At 38.4% G+C, this 15,575-nt stretch overlaps 2 protein-coding genes across 2 annotated transcripts; both read left to right on the top strand.

Annotated features, from left to right (window-relative positions):
- Positions 1-4,832: 4,832 nt before the first annotated feature.
- Positions 4,833-6,554, top strand: LOC117141952. Its single transcript, XM_033305708.1, has one exon. The coding sequence runs from the start codon at positions 4,833-4,835 to the stop codon at positions 6,552-6,554; it is 1,722 nt and encodes a 573-aa protein (XP_033161599.1).
- A 367-nt stretch (positions 6,555-6,921) lies between these two features.
- Positions 6,922-8,646, top strand: LOC117141747. Its single transcript, XM_033305370.1, has one exon. It carries the CDS (start codon positions 6,922-6,924, stop codon positions 8,644-8,646), a length of 1,725 nt encoding a protein of 574 aa, XP_033161261.1.
- Positions 8,647-15,575: the final 6,929 nt, after the last annotated feature.

Genomic DNA, 15,575 nt, shown 5'->3' with positions numbered 1-15,575 from the left:
TAACAACGAACAACCAACAGCTAACACATGAGGGCCAAGAAAAGACGGCTCGCGGCTTTAATAACCATAAAAATGGCAGTCAATGCAGCTTAAAGCCAAAAATGCCAGTCGCGCGAGGAGGAAAACCGAAATGATTGTTGGGCGCACAAAGTAAGCCATAAAAAATATTTAACACACCCTCGGACAAAGCTGTTAACAGCATTGGAAATGCGTAGGATAAGGCCATAAAACTCAAAACAAAACCAAAAAAAAAAAAATAATAATAATAAAAAATAAAATTCAAAACACCCATATCGAGTGTATATGTTGCATTTGCTGCTGCGACAACTGGCGACGAGTTGTTGGCCATTTTTCTCGGCCTATTTTTTCTTGGTCTGTTGCGGCGACAAACGACAATTAAAATGCAAACAAATTGAATTTGTGTGCGAAAGGTTTGGCTCTTTTGGCTAAGTGTTTTGCGCCATAAACTCACGGCACAAAACGGGGCAACAAACAACAACCCGTGTTTGTTTGTTGTTTTGTGTTGTCGCACGCGTGCTCGCAACATTTTTGCTGTTGCGAACGATTTGCGGCGAAAGTTGGCGTGCCGTTATTTTAATTGCAACAGGTTGCCCGGTAATTTGTCTGGCACTCGTAAATGCTGCGACGCTAATTGCCGGCAAAATCTTAGGAAAAAAACTATATATATGTCCCACAACAATGGTAACAACGACAGCAGCAGCAACAACAATGTTGCAAACACGTGTGGGTCGACAGTTTTCCACACATTTTCCATGACTCCTAAAACTGATTTTGTTGGCCGAACACTAACGCCCTAAACCGCAGACTTCCACTCCCCACTAAAAACCATATCCACCCCTTCGGAAAAAAACACCTCCTTCTTCTGGCCCTTTTGGCCATGGACATTAACCTGTCAACGTGGCCAAGTTTGCAACACATTTAGTGGCCGGCCCGAAGGCGCAAGTTCAAAATTAGACACTATCTGCACTGATGGAAAAGTGGGAAAATAGATTAATTTAAAAAGAAAGTAATACACATATTGTTCAATTTAAATATCAAACACTTTAAAAATAATTATAAAAATTTAAAAGAATATAGTTGCACTGCATAAACTACAAAATTCCATACCTTAAAAAATTACTTCTTAGCTTTGAAATATATGTGTAAGCTAGTTTAAGTTTCTGTTCCCAGAAGTGACTTGCCTTTACATTTTATACTAGTTTAAGCCTAGTTTTTTGTCACTTTTAACTGAACTATTTACCGAATTTATTCTGGATTCTCGAATTGATTGCAGTGCATCGTAACGCGCAGCAACTCCATCGCCGTTCCGTTTGCGTCTCTAATCTATAAGCAGTAATCAAATTTCAGCTCGCAGCTACCAACTTGCAGCGTACGTGGCTGCCACAGCCCGTAATTATGCAACACATGTTCAATGCAACAATTGGCCATAATTTAGTCAAAGGTAATTGAGTAAGCCCCGTCCGAAAAGCCCGGCTAACGCCAGGCCGCGGGTCCGCTCTATCATTATGCGGTCTCCAAACTGAGCGACCAAAAGCAAAAGACAGACAGACAAAGCCGGTCCCTCCCATCGGGTACGCACAGTAGTCCGGCTGAAAGTACAGGCCAACCTTGATTGACGACCACAATGAGGATTGAGTGATGGAGCCCGCGATGTGATGGTGGCTCAGTCGGGTCGGCAGCACGGTGGTGGTGCAGTAATGCATCCGAGGTGGTGGTGGTTGCCACTGGGCGCCTGCCTGCCTTGTTTATTTATTTCTAGTTAGTCGCATTATCTTGCCGGACTGTTATTTAATTGTATGGCTCGATTGGATGAGCATGAAGCAGCCACCTGATTTAATGTGCACTGAGCGAAATTCATTTTGAGCTATCAAAATATGAAAACATTAGGCCATTTGCAGTGGCAGAGAGACTACTATCTTCCTCATAATATTGGATTAAAAGCAAGCTATAAGAAATTATTTATTTTTAAAATTAATGAAAATAAATTGTGTAACAGCCCCTTAATTTTCTACGAATAAAACATACCACCAACAAGTAAGTTTGTAATTGTTTATAGGCAAGCTTTTTTAACAGTGCACTTCTGCAACTCGGCAAAAATGTGTGGAAATTCTTGGTGCTCCATCGTATCCTTCGCTCCATAATAGCTCTAGTTAATGATTGTGGCCAATGTGAGCTAAGCGCTTGACTATCTGGTATCAAGGAAGATAGAAATTGTTGTTTAATTTGCGGAAATTGTTGGCAAAGTGCCGGCACAAAACAGAGAACACTATCATACAGAAAGAGAAGGTTAAGGTGAAGAAATATGTGGCATATTTAGTTCAATAATTTTTGCATTTCCGCCGGCAATTGGAATTTATCCCACAAATCGAAGCCCAGCTAGAAAATTTCCAAGCCACCCACACAGAAACGCCTTGGGCCGGCCCACCACAGTACCGCCTTCCTATAGCTCGTATCTGGAATCTAGTATCTATAACCTTGCGCCGATTTCTCAAACAAACAAGCAGCACACTAGTGCATACCACACAGAACATAGCCCAGCAATTTGGCTTGCGATTTTTGCGGTACAAAAATTATAAATTAAGTACTAATTACATGGACAACTACAACAACCATAAACAGTGAACGAGAAATCTTGGGAAAATCAAACGATTTGCCGCTTATAATGTTCGCTGCGGCCACGCCCACCTAATGCCCAATGTGTGGGCGTTGCACTAATGAACACAGAAATGGAGAAAAAATGGAAATATCGAAAGATTTGTGTAGCAAATGGGAAAAAAGTGAAGCACAGTAGAGCTCGCAATATGAAAACGATTTTATTGACAAATATAAATAGTAATTAAATGTATTCATATCACAATATAGATGTTATTGCCTTAAGTATTACATTTTTATAATTTAATTATTTTTTATTGAGCTATAAAAATGTTATATGGCTAACTGTTTAAAAGGTTTTGGTTTATTTGTCTCAGTAGTAAACATAAAATCTAAAGTGGTGCTTATGTAAAAATATAAAAAATGGCAAGTCCTAAAAGCTTGTAATTTATGCAACTTTTTACCATTTACATTTAAGATAATAATGACTACAGGTTTTTCAGTCTGCTAGCATATTTATTACTCATTATGATTAATTTTACTTATAGGCGTTTTAAAGTTGGAATATCTACTAGGCAATCCATTGAACGATAGGTTTCTTTACTGTATTGCAATGCTTGGATGCCACATTTGATTGGTCGTTGTTGCCGTTCGTTGTCGCTGTCTTGAATGGGTGATAAATTATTTCCCGCCATTTACATAAATGCTTTGAATGCATTAATTAAAGTCCAAATGCCCTGACTCCCTCTTGCTCCATCCAACCCAAGTGCCACCCCTCGATAACGCCCCCCCTCCAGAATTTCCGAGACTGCAGTTGTCGATCTAATCAATTGTATTTTATTACTGGGCCGGGCCCATAGAGAAGCCATTATACCATTGCGATTAGCGAGTCGGCCTTATATGTGCGAGTATCTGTATCTTTTGTTTGGCGTATCTGCATCTGGGGGATTCAAATATATTGTATATGCACAAGTATGTTGCCCATTTTAAGTGGCTGCCGCCTAATTGTTCATAAAAGTCAACAGTCAATAGCTCTTTATGTTTGCGCTTGAAATTTATATTTATTTATTGTTATTTGGCGTTTCTGCGGCTTCATAATTTTTTTTTTTCCTTTTTGCAAGGCATTTTTACCCATTTGGATTGTGCTTTTCGCATTCTGCAGTAGCCATTGGAAATGAGTTTTGCCTCTTTGAATTCCAAGGTCTGCCATTCCTTACAATTAGCAACTGAATTTATGAGCGATTTCAATTTCAATGCGGTTCGTTTGTTGCTTTTGCCTGCCTTGGCTGATCTCTCTTGTGGGCTAACGAGTTTCTGGCCAAAAGCCACTGCAGCGGCGAATTTAAGAATAACAATGACAACCGTCTTAAATAACAAAGCCAAAGTCACTGACAGCATTTGAGACTAATCAGAGCAGCGGGTCAGTCAACACTCAATAATTTTAACGACTAAATGCAATTTTTGTGTACTTTAAAGATTTTCAAAAGAAGTAACCACATTACACTTCGTTTTAAATTATTATTTAAAAAAAAAATCTTTTATTAAATGTAGCTTCGACTGCTCCTCTATAAAGACACACAAAAACCACCGGTTTTGTTGGGTGTATTGATCATCTTGCACCTTATAAAAACTACATTTATCACCGTTTAGATCGATTGGGAATCACTCACTGGCACATACCATCTGGCTGACATAATTCTCTTAGATCACCGCCCAGTTTAGCGCCCATTTATGCAATCATGTAATTTTATTAACAATATCTATGACATTTAGCAATTGTTTGGTCACGTTAGAACTGCCGAAGTCAGACCGCAAACAATTACGTTTACGTGGTCGTGGTCAAAGGGGCAATTTGGTAGATGCTGCGATAAGCAATACACTGAAAGAAAGAGTGATTAACGACTCACATTATTTAGTTATACAATTGAATTTTAAGTAGCATTAGTGAAACTCATTAATCAAATTAAAGACATGCTTAATTATTTAAGTCTAGTCACCCTTTTTTTACCCAGAGCTGGTAACAAAATTGTTTCAGTGCACTCACCCGCGCACGACTTGCTCTTGGACTTCGACTCCAACATCGCCTCTGACTTCCACTTCAACTTCAACTTATTGACAATGCAATGTAATTGTTTCCGATAGAGATCTTGGCCAGGCCTTAAAACGGCCAAGTCTTTGTAACGCGGCTCTCAGTGTCCTTTTTCGGGCAGGACTGCATCATGTCTCGCTGCCTAATTTTCTTATATATTATCCTGCTGTCTGGCAGATCCGAAAGTTGGTCCGCCAGAGAAGTAATACATCAGTTTAATCATGATCACCGACTACAGCTGAATATTTACCTGGATTGCAACGACGTGGAACTACAAATCGGTCAGGAAGTGCCAAATTTATTAGTGAATAGTACTGCAGAGAAAATAAAAATATTGGGTAGATTCAGCTCACACTCTTTGATCATTGCGTGTTTTAAGGATTCTACAAGAAATCGAACTCTAAATGGAGTAAAGGAACTGCTCTGGGGACTTCAGTACTTACCAATGTTATTTGTCGTAGAATCCAACATTGATTTTTATTTTCAAGAAGCTTTAAGCTACGGCTTTGTTCATGTGCTGGCTTTGAATTTGATGAATGGATCGCTTTACACCTATAAGCCCTATCCGAAAGTCGAAGTACATCAAATTAAAGATATGCAAAAATTCTATGAATTGACAAAACTGAGAAACCTCCAAGGACAGGTGGTTCGCACCAGTGTGGAGACGATGACACCTCGATGTTTTCGGTATAGAAATCGTTATGGTCAATTGATATACGCTGGTTATATGTACAGGATGGTTAAAGAGTTCATCAAGACCTACAATGGCACAGAGGAGCATGTTTTTGGTTATGTGGACACCATACCCTATAAAGAGGGCTTGGCAGCGCTGAAAAATGGCGAAATCGATATGATGCCCCGTATAATACATGCCTTGCAATGGAATTATTTCTACCGCAGTCACATTTTATACAACATTAAGACCTATATCATGGTGCCTTGGGCCAAACCCTTGCCAAAAAGTCTGTACTTTATACAACCATTTCGTAGCACAGTTTGGATTACTATTATGGTGAGCTTTGTCTACGCCTCAATCGTTATCTGGTGGATACGGTTTAGACAGCAGGGGAGTTCTTCATTATCACAATCTTTTATGGATGTCTTGCAGCTGTTGTTTCTGCTACCTTTGAGCAAAATATGGCACTTTAATATGGGAACACATCAGGTTGTGAGTTTTATCGTTCTCTTCGTAGTTGGATTTATGCTGACCAATCTTTATACCGCTCAGTTATCAAGTTACTTAACTACCGGCTTGTTTAAAAGTCAAATCAACACCTTTGATGATTTGTTCCGTGAAAAGCGTACATTGCTAGTGGAAAGCTTTGACGCTGAGGTACTACACAATATGACCAAAGAAAAAATTATACAAAAAGAATTTGAGACTATTATATTAATAACCTCAATCGAGGAGGTCTTCAAGCATCGCAAGAGCCTAAATACCAGTTATGCCTATGAAGCCTATGAGGATCGCATTGCATTCGAGCTGTCTCAGCAAAGGTATCTTCGAGTGCCCATTTTCAAGATTTTAAAAGAGGTGTACGACCAGAGACCTGTATTTGTGGCACTTCGACATGGATTACCATATGTGGAATTATTTAACAATTACCTAAGGCGAATCTATGAATCTGGTATTTGGATTAAGCTGCAGGAAGACTCTTTTCTCGAAGGAATTGCTAGTGGTGAAATTAGTTTTCGCAAATCCCAATCCCGCGAAATCAAAATATTCGACAAGGATTTTTATTTCTTTGCGTACATTTTACTGGGAATGGGATGGTGTGTGAGCACTATAGCTTTTTCCTTAGAGAGATGGAGATTTAAATATTCGGTAACAAATGTTTTACATGAAGGTTAAGCAGTAAATTATACGAAAACGTATGTAATCGTAGAAATGAATGCACTAATGCAAAACAAAGTAAATATAATAAATGAGCACTGCTTAAATTAAATATACATCGCATATTTCCTTTCTCTTATAGGCAGGCCGCAAATATTCAAAGTACTAAATAAAATAATGTATAATGCCGCTATGCAAATAAGCTAAATGACTTGTATTTCTTTCGATCGTTAGTTAACCCCTGTGTATTTATTTTACGTATTCAAATTGGAATTTCCACAAAGCATTAAAGAAAATACTGTAATCAAATAATCTAACAATTTAGGGGCTTGTCAAACATGGCCTATAAAAGAACGTTGAAGCAGAGGATTTCAGAGACATTTCAATGGAGTTACTTTACCTGAATATGCTTCAAAGCCTTTCACTATTTGATGGAAATCGCTTGGGTGAAACAGTTCAGAAGCTAAATAATATTTACCAAACGGAACTTAACGTGTTCTTAGAGTTTGGCAATGGCGCAGATATTTTGGAATCAGCCCAAGGAACTTTTGTGCCCACTCTTTGGATTAAAAATCCGCAAAATCAAAAGGTTCTGAAAGGAAACTTCAGTAGCTGCACCCTTACCATTTTGTATCTGGAAGATGAACACCTGGATCGTGGACTTAACTATCTTGCAAGTTGGTTGTGGGAATATCATCATCTCGAAGTGCTAATATTTTATAACGGAGGACCTTATGACAAGCTAAAACAAATATTCACTCGATGTTTTAATGAAGGTTTTGTGAATATACTTGTAATGCTGCCGGACTCGGATGAACTGTACACCTTTATGCCATATCAAGATTTGAAAATTTTGAACTTAAAGAGTGTTAAGGAGTTTTATGATCATTCTCGTAACAAAATAGATTTCAATGGATATAATATCACCAGCGGCCTTGTAACAGCAGGAGCTCCTCGTTGGTTCTCTTTTAGAGATCGTGAAAATAGATTAATTCTATCTGGATACATGCTTCGGATGATTGTGGATTTTACAAACCATTTCAATGGATCCGTTCGGTTAATGGATGTGCTAACTGTAATCGATGGTCTTGAACTTTTAGCAAATCGTACAATAGACTTTTTCCCATTCCTAATCAGACCGCTTGAAAGGTTTTCAATGACTAATATCCTTTATCTGGAAAATTGTGGTCTTATAGTGCCCACATCAAGGCCCTTACCCAACTGGGTTTACTTAATCAGGCCGTATGCATTTAACACTTGGATAACTTGGCTAATAATGCTATTTTATTGCTCCTTGGCTTTAAGGATTTTTTCAAGTGGACAAATAAGCCTATGTGCCGCATTTTTAAGAGTTCTTCGATTGGTTATGTATCTCTCGGGTAGCAGAGACATGGGAACTCGACCAACAACTCGTCGCCTCTTTCTCTTTGTCTTATTAACAACTTCAGGATTTATATTAACTAATCTTTATGTAGCCCAACTATCGAGTACTTCGACCGCAGGACTGTATGAAAAACAAATAAATACTTGGGAGGATTTGGACAAATCCGATAGCATTTGGCCCTTGATAGATGTTGATATTAAAACTATGGAAAAACTTATCCCAGATCGAAAAAAATTACTCAAAAGAATTGTACCTACTCCCGAGGCAGACGTAGATATTTATCGAAGAAACCTAAACACAAGTTGTATTCATTCTGGATTCTTTGATCGCATTGATTTTGCTCTTTATCAGCAGAAATTCCTACGATTTCCCATCTTTCGGAAATTTCCACATATACTCTACCAGCAACCTCTTCAGATATCCGCTGCATTTGGACGTCCCTACTTGCAGTTGTTTAATTGGTTTGTGAGGAAAATATTTGAAAGTGGAATTTATCTGAAAATGAAGGACGATGCCTATCGCCATGGAATTCAAAGTGGTTTGCTGAATTTGGCATTTCGTGATCGGCATTTGGAAGTGAAATCAAATGATGTGGAATATTATTACCTGATTGCGGGATTGTGGTTTGGTGGTTTGACTTTGGCCACAGTTTGTTTCCTACTTGAATTGATTATTGGATATGCTAGGATTAAAGTAACTATATCTTATAAAATAAATATAATGTAAAGCACTATTTTCGAAATAAAACTGCATATTAACCATGTGGGTATCCTATAATATCAGATGCTTGTAATATCTTAACATGGTGTCAAATATTGTTGCTTAGCGGAGCTGTAAAGTAAACTTTGATCACAACCGTTTTCTACCCATAACTCTCCGCCCAAAAACTGTAATTACAACGAAAATACGCTAAAATATTTTGCCGGCAAGGTGACGCCTCCCTTGCGGCCTCATTTGCATGCCCGCTGGCTGCACTTGTCGCGGCTCAAAATCCACTGCCCAAATGACCAAATGGCAAGCTGGCAACCTGCAACTGGCAATTGGCAACTGGCAGCCGGCCAAAGTTGCAACTGCCTCCGAAGGTGTCTTCGATTATTGCCAAACATTAATTATTTGCGCGCGATTTGGCGCCCGCCTCCTTTTTTTATGTGAAAGGCCTGGGCTAGTAGTTCAAATGTTTATTTTTCTGCTCCCTGGTGTATCTTTGATTACTGACTACACGTGGAAAAGTTAATGGTTATAAAGGAAATTAATACAAACTCATATTAAAACTTTCCACATTCAGTTAAGGAACAATTTTCCTGATGAAATTTTTATGTTTATAAAATAGTTTAGAATAAGATCAAGTCGATGAAGTTAAACACTAAATAATATCTATTGAATGAAACTCATATCCTAAAATATGTTTTTATAAACGGAAGGAGAATTAATTTTTCATTTTTCATTTTTCATATTTTTTATTTTTAACAAATATTTATGGAATAAATTCCAAAAAATTATGGTTTTATGTGTAAGATCATCAGACACAGGCAGCAATTTTTGCGCAACGAATGTGAGACGAGGGACGGTCAGGTCGATTCACCGCCATCCTCTGCCGTCCAGCTTGGCTTATTTATTTTTGGCCAAAATTGCACATTTTCCCATGCTGCTGTTGCCGGTTGCTGTTGTTGTTGTTGTTTTTGGCCGATGTTGCCTGTTGCTGCCTGGCCATGTTGTTGCTGTTGTTGTTGTCGCGTCTAATCAAGGAGCGGAGTTTGAAGTCGATGCCTTGGTCGCCCCATTGCCATTTAGCCCGAAGCGGCTGCCTCAGCCAAAACGATGAATATTGATTTAATTGAAAGTCATTGAAGCACACGTACTTCATAGACACGAGTTTTCGTGCTACCCTGTGTAAAAGTATGATCGAATTGTTGATTTTCGAAAATATATCATATATGTAATATTAGCATGATTATCTTCATTTATTTATATAGTAATTAATAATATCTCATAAAATAATAATGACAATTAGATTATTCATACATTTTTAGTGTAACTCTTAAATACTGAAATGTTGCAATATAGAATATAATTTAAATGTAATGTAAGTCGCAAAAATCATAATTTTTTCCTAAATGACTTCAAGCCATATTCTTTTAGAATAATAACTTACTTGAGATTCTCTATATGTATCTTAAGTTTATACAGGTATCTCATAGTTCGATTCCTATCCGAATCAAAACCTTTGCGGCTTTCCATTTGGTGTGGCAGCAAACCGACCGCCGATCGCAGCTTGTGCTCTCCCACATGCCAACATCTTCGCACAACTACACTCGCGAACGCAAATGTGGAAAACCGACGCCCCGGCAAAAGTTTTCCATGTATTTGCTGTTGTTGCTGGCACATTGACACAGTTTTCCACGGCAGATGTGCCCAAGCCCTGCTCCCCGTCTGCATGCCCGCCCACCAGCTTGCCCCTAGATTTTCCCTGCGGCAATTCTGTCTCCCCATATTGGAATTTTGTCGACTTGTTTTTCCTTGTTTTTTTTCCACTTCGGCATCGTCGTCGTTGGCGATGCTGCCAAATGTCAAAAGGTTAATACGTGAATTAACAGCAAATTTCTTTGACTTGTGTGTGACTGCAAGCTGCTAGTTGTTGCTGATGATACACGGAAAATAAAATGCATAAATATATTTCTAAAAATATAAATTCGCGAAAAAAAATTAAACTAACAACCAAGAAGAGCGGCAAATTGAATTGTGCTAAAACCTATAAACCCTTCAAAAGTTATTCGAACAAAAAGTGATATGTAAAGCTTCATCTCTAATGTTGTTCATCCTTATTAAATATTCCCATATTTTTTCCAGTGTAGTGGCTGTTACTAGTCGCTGTTTTTCATGCAGCTGCTGCGGCTGGCGCTTTCCTCGGAATGCGGGCGTTGCTATGTTTGTTTATTTTCTTTTAGGCGGCTCCGCTTTTCCGTGGGTTTCCCTAATGCATTTGGGACACCAGCATGTGGTCGGTATGGGTGATTTTCGTGTGCTGGCTTTACAACATATTACATTAAAATGCTTCTTTTTGTTGTTAATTCTTCTTAAGCTCTCGCCTTCTCTGCCAATAAATCAATGGGAGTTTCGGCCGGGCGAATTCCGATCATTTTCCCAGGGTTAACTTAAGTTGTGGGATTACCCAAGAAAATCTAAAACATTTTGTAAAGTTGCTCACATGTGTTGGGAAATGGTTTTAAGGAGGAATGCTTCTCTAAAATCTTCTTAGAAATAGAGCCCTTAGAGGAATGAAACTTAAAGAAAACTTAAAAAAAAAACTTAAAGAAACTTAAAGACCGAAAGATTTACTTTTCGGAGTCAAGCAGTTCATTCCAAACGTTTCAGCTTTTAAGGATCTGAGCAAATCCTTTACAACACTAAAGCTAAAAGCATAAAAATTCCCTTGAATATTTATAATTCTACCATCAAAGCTCAATTGTATAACTGTTATCCTTACAGTTAGCAGAGACAGCAACCATTACGTTAAAGGACATTTTAACTCAGTCCCGCACATATCCTACAGATGGCGCCAATTTGTGATTTCCTTGCCGAATGCATTTCAATTAGATACATTTTTCAATTACTTACAAAAATTCCATTTGGCACGCTCGATTGCCTTATTTCCCCCAGATGCCATGAATAACCCACATAGATGGCGATTAAACGGACAGCGAGTAGGAGATATGCAAGCTGAACCGAAACCGAAATAGAGTCGTATGTCTATGCAAATTTTTTTGCGCAGTGGCAAGTGCATAATTTTTATTATTATTATTTCTCAGGCGCTTTGGTATCCATGGCGCTACGCTAAAAGTGCCAATCTAGAGTAGATCAAAAAGCGCAAAGCCTACGGAGCAACGAGTGCCGCCGGCGCACTTGGCGACTGCCCACTTGGGGTTTTTTTTTTCGCCAGCTCAATTCAATTCATTAAGCGAGCTGTGGCAGCGATTAAATCGCTCAGACCATACTATGTATATCTATATTATTTGCGCACACATATATTTATTTTTATTTCATTTTTAATGGAGCCAACCGCATAATCTGCTGACAATTTATTGGCATTTTCATGTGAATTATGCTATTTCCATAAAAACACATTTTTCTTTTATTGCCACACATTTCGAAGAGTACGCCTTGTGGCTTAATCTTATATCTAGTATGAAAAGTGGTTCAATCGAGATAGTTTCAGACTGCAATATTTTTTTTCTTACATTTTAATTGATTCTTAATGGAAAAATTCTCTTATCTCGATGGCAAATTTATGAAATGTTAATTACAAAATACACGATCAACGTAATTTGAGTGCAAGTATTTTGTTTAGTTTTTATTTTATTGTTGCGAAAACTGTCAAAGATTTTTAAAAGTTTCATATGATTCGATATTATTGGCTCGATAAATGAAAATAATCGCAGCAGGGAACGTAAAAAGTGCAAAAATTGCAATTAAAATCGGAGATCGTAAACAGAAACCAATTTTAAGTGGGGGAATTGGTTTTGAGTTATTACCAAATTTGCATAGCCTTAGGCATGATCAATTGATTTAGATTAATTGACTTAGTTGTACAGACTCCACTACCCACTTTTTAATAGCATAAAAAATTTCCACATCGTAAAAGGATACAAAAGTATGACGCTTTCGAAATAGCCTGCTTTCAAGCCGCGCCTCATTGGTTATTCAATTAAAGAACTCCTTCTGAGATGGCTTAATAATTATAGGCCATCTTAAATGGGTAATAAAGTTTATATAGCCTGCACAGGCATAAAAATACTGAGACTGGTGTTTTTTAATAATTGCAAATCAATACTGTAGATTTTTTATTAGAACATCATTAAATGCACTATTTAAAACATTCGCCGAAGGTAAATGCATGTTTTATGTACTTTCTAACTTACAACATTTCCTAGACGTTTTCTATTTGACCTCATATTATCACATAACGATCAATAAAGTTCGCAATCGTCATTAATTCCTAGAGCATTGTATTAAACTTGAGTATAGTTCTCGATCACTGATCTCCATCACGATGTTTTCTATTTAACGATCGCTCATTTGATTTTATAAGTTTCCATTTCGTGCTGGCATCTGGCTTTCATTGGAAGCTCTCCCGCGTCCACTTGTCTAAAATTTAATATCATAATTCGAATTTAAACTTTTTAATGCACTCTGCTCATCCCATTTCATGGCAATTGCTTTTTTTCGAGAGCTGTCCCATATGGGCGACCATTTAAAGTCCCATCTGTACTCCTCTTGGCCGTTTGCCGCTGGTGTCCGTGCATATTTGCCGCTGCTTTGACGCCATTGTTGCATGCAACGCGTCGGCGGCAGTCGGCAAAATGAAATTTCATATTTTCCTATTGCACTACAAACGCAAAAAAGAACCAAAACATTTTTTCACATTTTTGTACACTGGGAAAAGGATTTTAGTAGGCTGATTTTCTACTCAAGAAAACCCTTTTAAAACATAACCAAATAGTATATCACTGAAATACTTATTAATAATAATTAATTTAAATAATATTTAAAAATTCTAAGTTCTTGACAGGAACTTTTCTATAAGGGCATATATAAATTTATAAGTAAATATATGTTTTTTGTAGTGATCAATTGTCTGCAGGAATGAGACTTCATTTAATGTACTAACCAGTGTAAGCCCAGTCCACATATTTATCCGCCCAACTCCCCCTCCCCCGAAGGCGTAGACAGCCGCATTTAGCAATTGCAGACCAAACTGAGCCATGGCCAAAAGCAAATGTCGTCGCTGTTGTCGCATCATTTTTGGTAGGATGCCTGATGCGCCTGATCCTGGAGGGAAAAATCCTTTTTGTCTGCGCCGCGTCGCCTTTCATTTCGCGCGGCGCGTTAATATTAAAAAGCATGTAAAAATGCACGAGTCCTTTGGGTCTGAGAATTTTGCTAAAAATGCTCCCTTCGGTTGGGTGCCGAAACAGCAGCTCAGAACATATGGAAAATAAGAAAACGAGTAAGATTGTTTGCCATAAGAAATTATGATACGTTTAATTACCAAGTGGAGCACGTGACTGGCGAACAAGTGAGATGATGATGGCCCATTCCTTTGGCACTTACCTCGTTCATTAACAGCTGTCAGCACATTTGGCTTTCGGATTCCCCAAGCGCCTTTCACAATTTGCACCTTTTTAATTAACGTGATTGCAGTTGGCACCTCACCCCATCCCCTTCCTTATTTTTTCCCGTGCCTTGTTCCATGTATGCAAACGCGTTGATCTATGTTCTACGTGCTGAATGCATCTCTCGGCACCTGACTGCCACACCCCACAAAGTTTACACCTCCCGTGGGGTTTTCGTCACTCATAGCCATCGTCGTCATCATCATCGCCGTCTCAAGTGTGCACTTGCAAGTGACGAAAAAAAGAAGGAAAACAGCGAGTAGAAATTCTAAAAAAAAAATCATCTGAATAAATTCAAACAACGAAAAACAGAAATCACCTAAACTTGGAAGGCGTCGTCTGGCTTTGTCTTTCTCCATAACTCCATAAAGCGAAAGTTCTGTTTGTCGTTTCGGTTTTCGGAGTTTTCCAGCTCAATGATGTCACACAATGTCACGTGCTCTTCTGATTTTCTAGCTTCGCGACAGGTTCATGTGAGCCATGGAAATTTCCACGTTCTCACCGGGATACTCAGCATTTATGCACTTCAGCGCGCACTCAGTGGGTGGTGTTTTTTCTGGGCGATGGGTGGAGGTCATTGGGTGGCGGGAGTGACAAAGAACATCCCCGGATTGGTTGAACTTTGAGGAAATGCCAAATTATGAATGGCAAAGGAAGCTGATATGGGGAATTAAAAGCTGCAAAGTCACCGTAATCTTAAGGGTAATAAGCCCATTAAGTTGATTGAAATCATTAGGCATTGTGGCTATTGAATACTTTTAAAATACACACCAATAATTCAGATATTTACTCATATTTAAGTAAATTCTCTATTTAAAAAGCATAAAGTTTAATAAATTTTTAGAAGACATATCTTCTAGGCACACTTCTTGTCAAACTACGTTATCAATCCTACATTCCCTGTCAAAATAAATTGTATTTTCGTTCCCGAACTTTGGGTAATATTTCGTGTGAACCCTTGGGTGAACCCTTTCACACTTTCGGCACAACTTTAACGATGATCGGCAGGCGATGTCCGGGTACAGTCTCTTCTTGCTTTTTATTTCGTATTTTGTATTTTGTATTTTTCGGAGACTCGCGTGGGGCTAGCACTCAAAACAATTTATAATTTCAACGCCTTGAGATAACAAATAGCCCCAGTGGTGTGCACGATTCGACAATTAATCAAATGCCGCGGCGCGTCGCGTCGTTGCTCGTGTTACTTTTTCGGCATAATTACGTTAAAATGTGGCACGGAAAATAGTTGCAGGCCAGGCTAAGAGCCGAAGTCTTACCGCGGCTCACAGACACCGAGATAGACAGTTAAAAATGACAGCAGGCCAACAAACGAACCGAAGCCAAATGACAAAACCCGCCGTCACAGAAAAAAAATAGTCCAAAAAATATAAAAAATAAAGAAAATAGTACACAACACCAAAGAGCCAAAATGCAGCCGAAAAAAAAAAGAAAGAAAACATGGCCAGATGATCGATTAGGCCAATGCAG

The sequence above is a fragment of the Drosophila mauritiana genome, chromosome 3L (assembly GCF_004382145.1).
Source record: "Drosophila mauritiana strain mau12 chromosome 3L, ASM438214v1, whole genome shotgun sequence".
NCBI lineage: Eukaryota > Metazoa > Arthropoda > Insecta > Diptera > Drosophilidae > Drosophila > Drosophila mauritiana.
The sequence above is the reverse complement of the archived record's forward strand: the minus strand, read 5'-3'. Positions and strand labels throughout refer to the sequence as shown.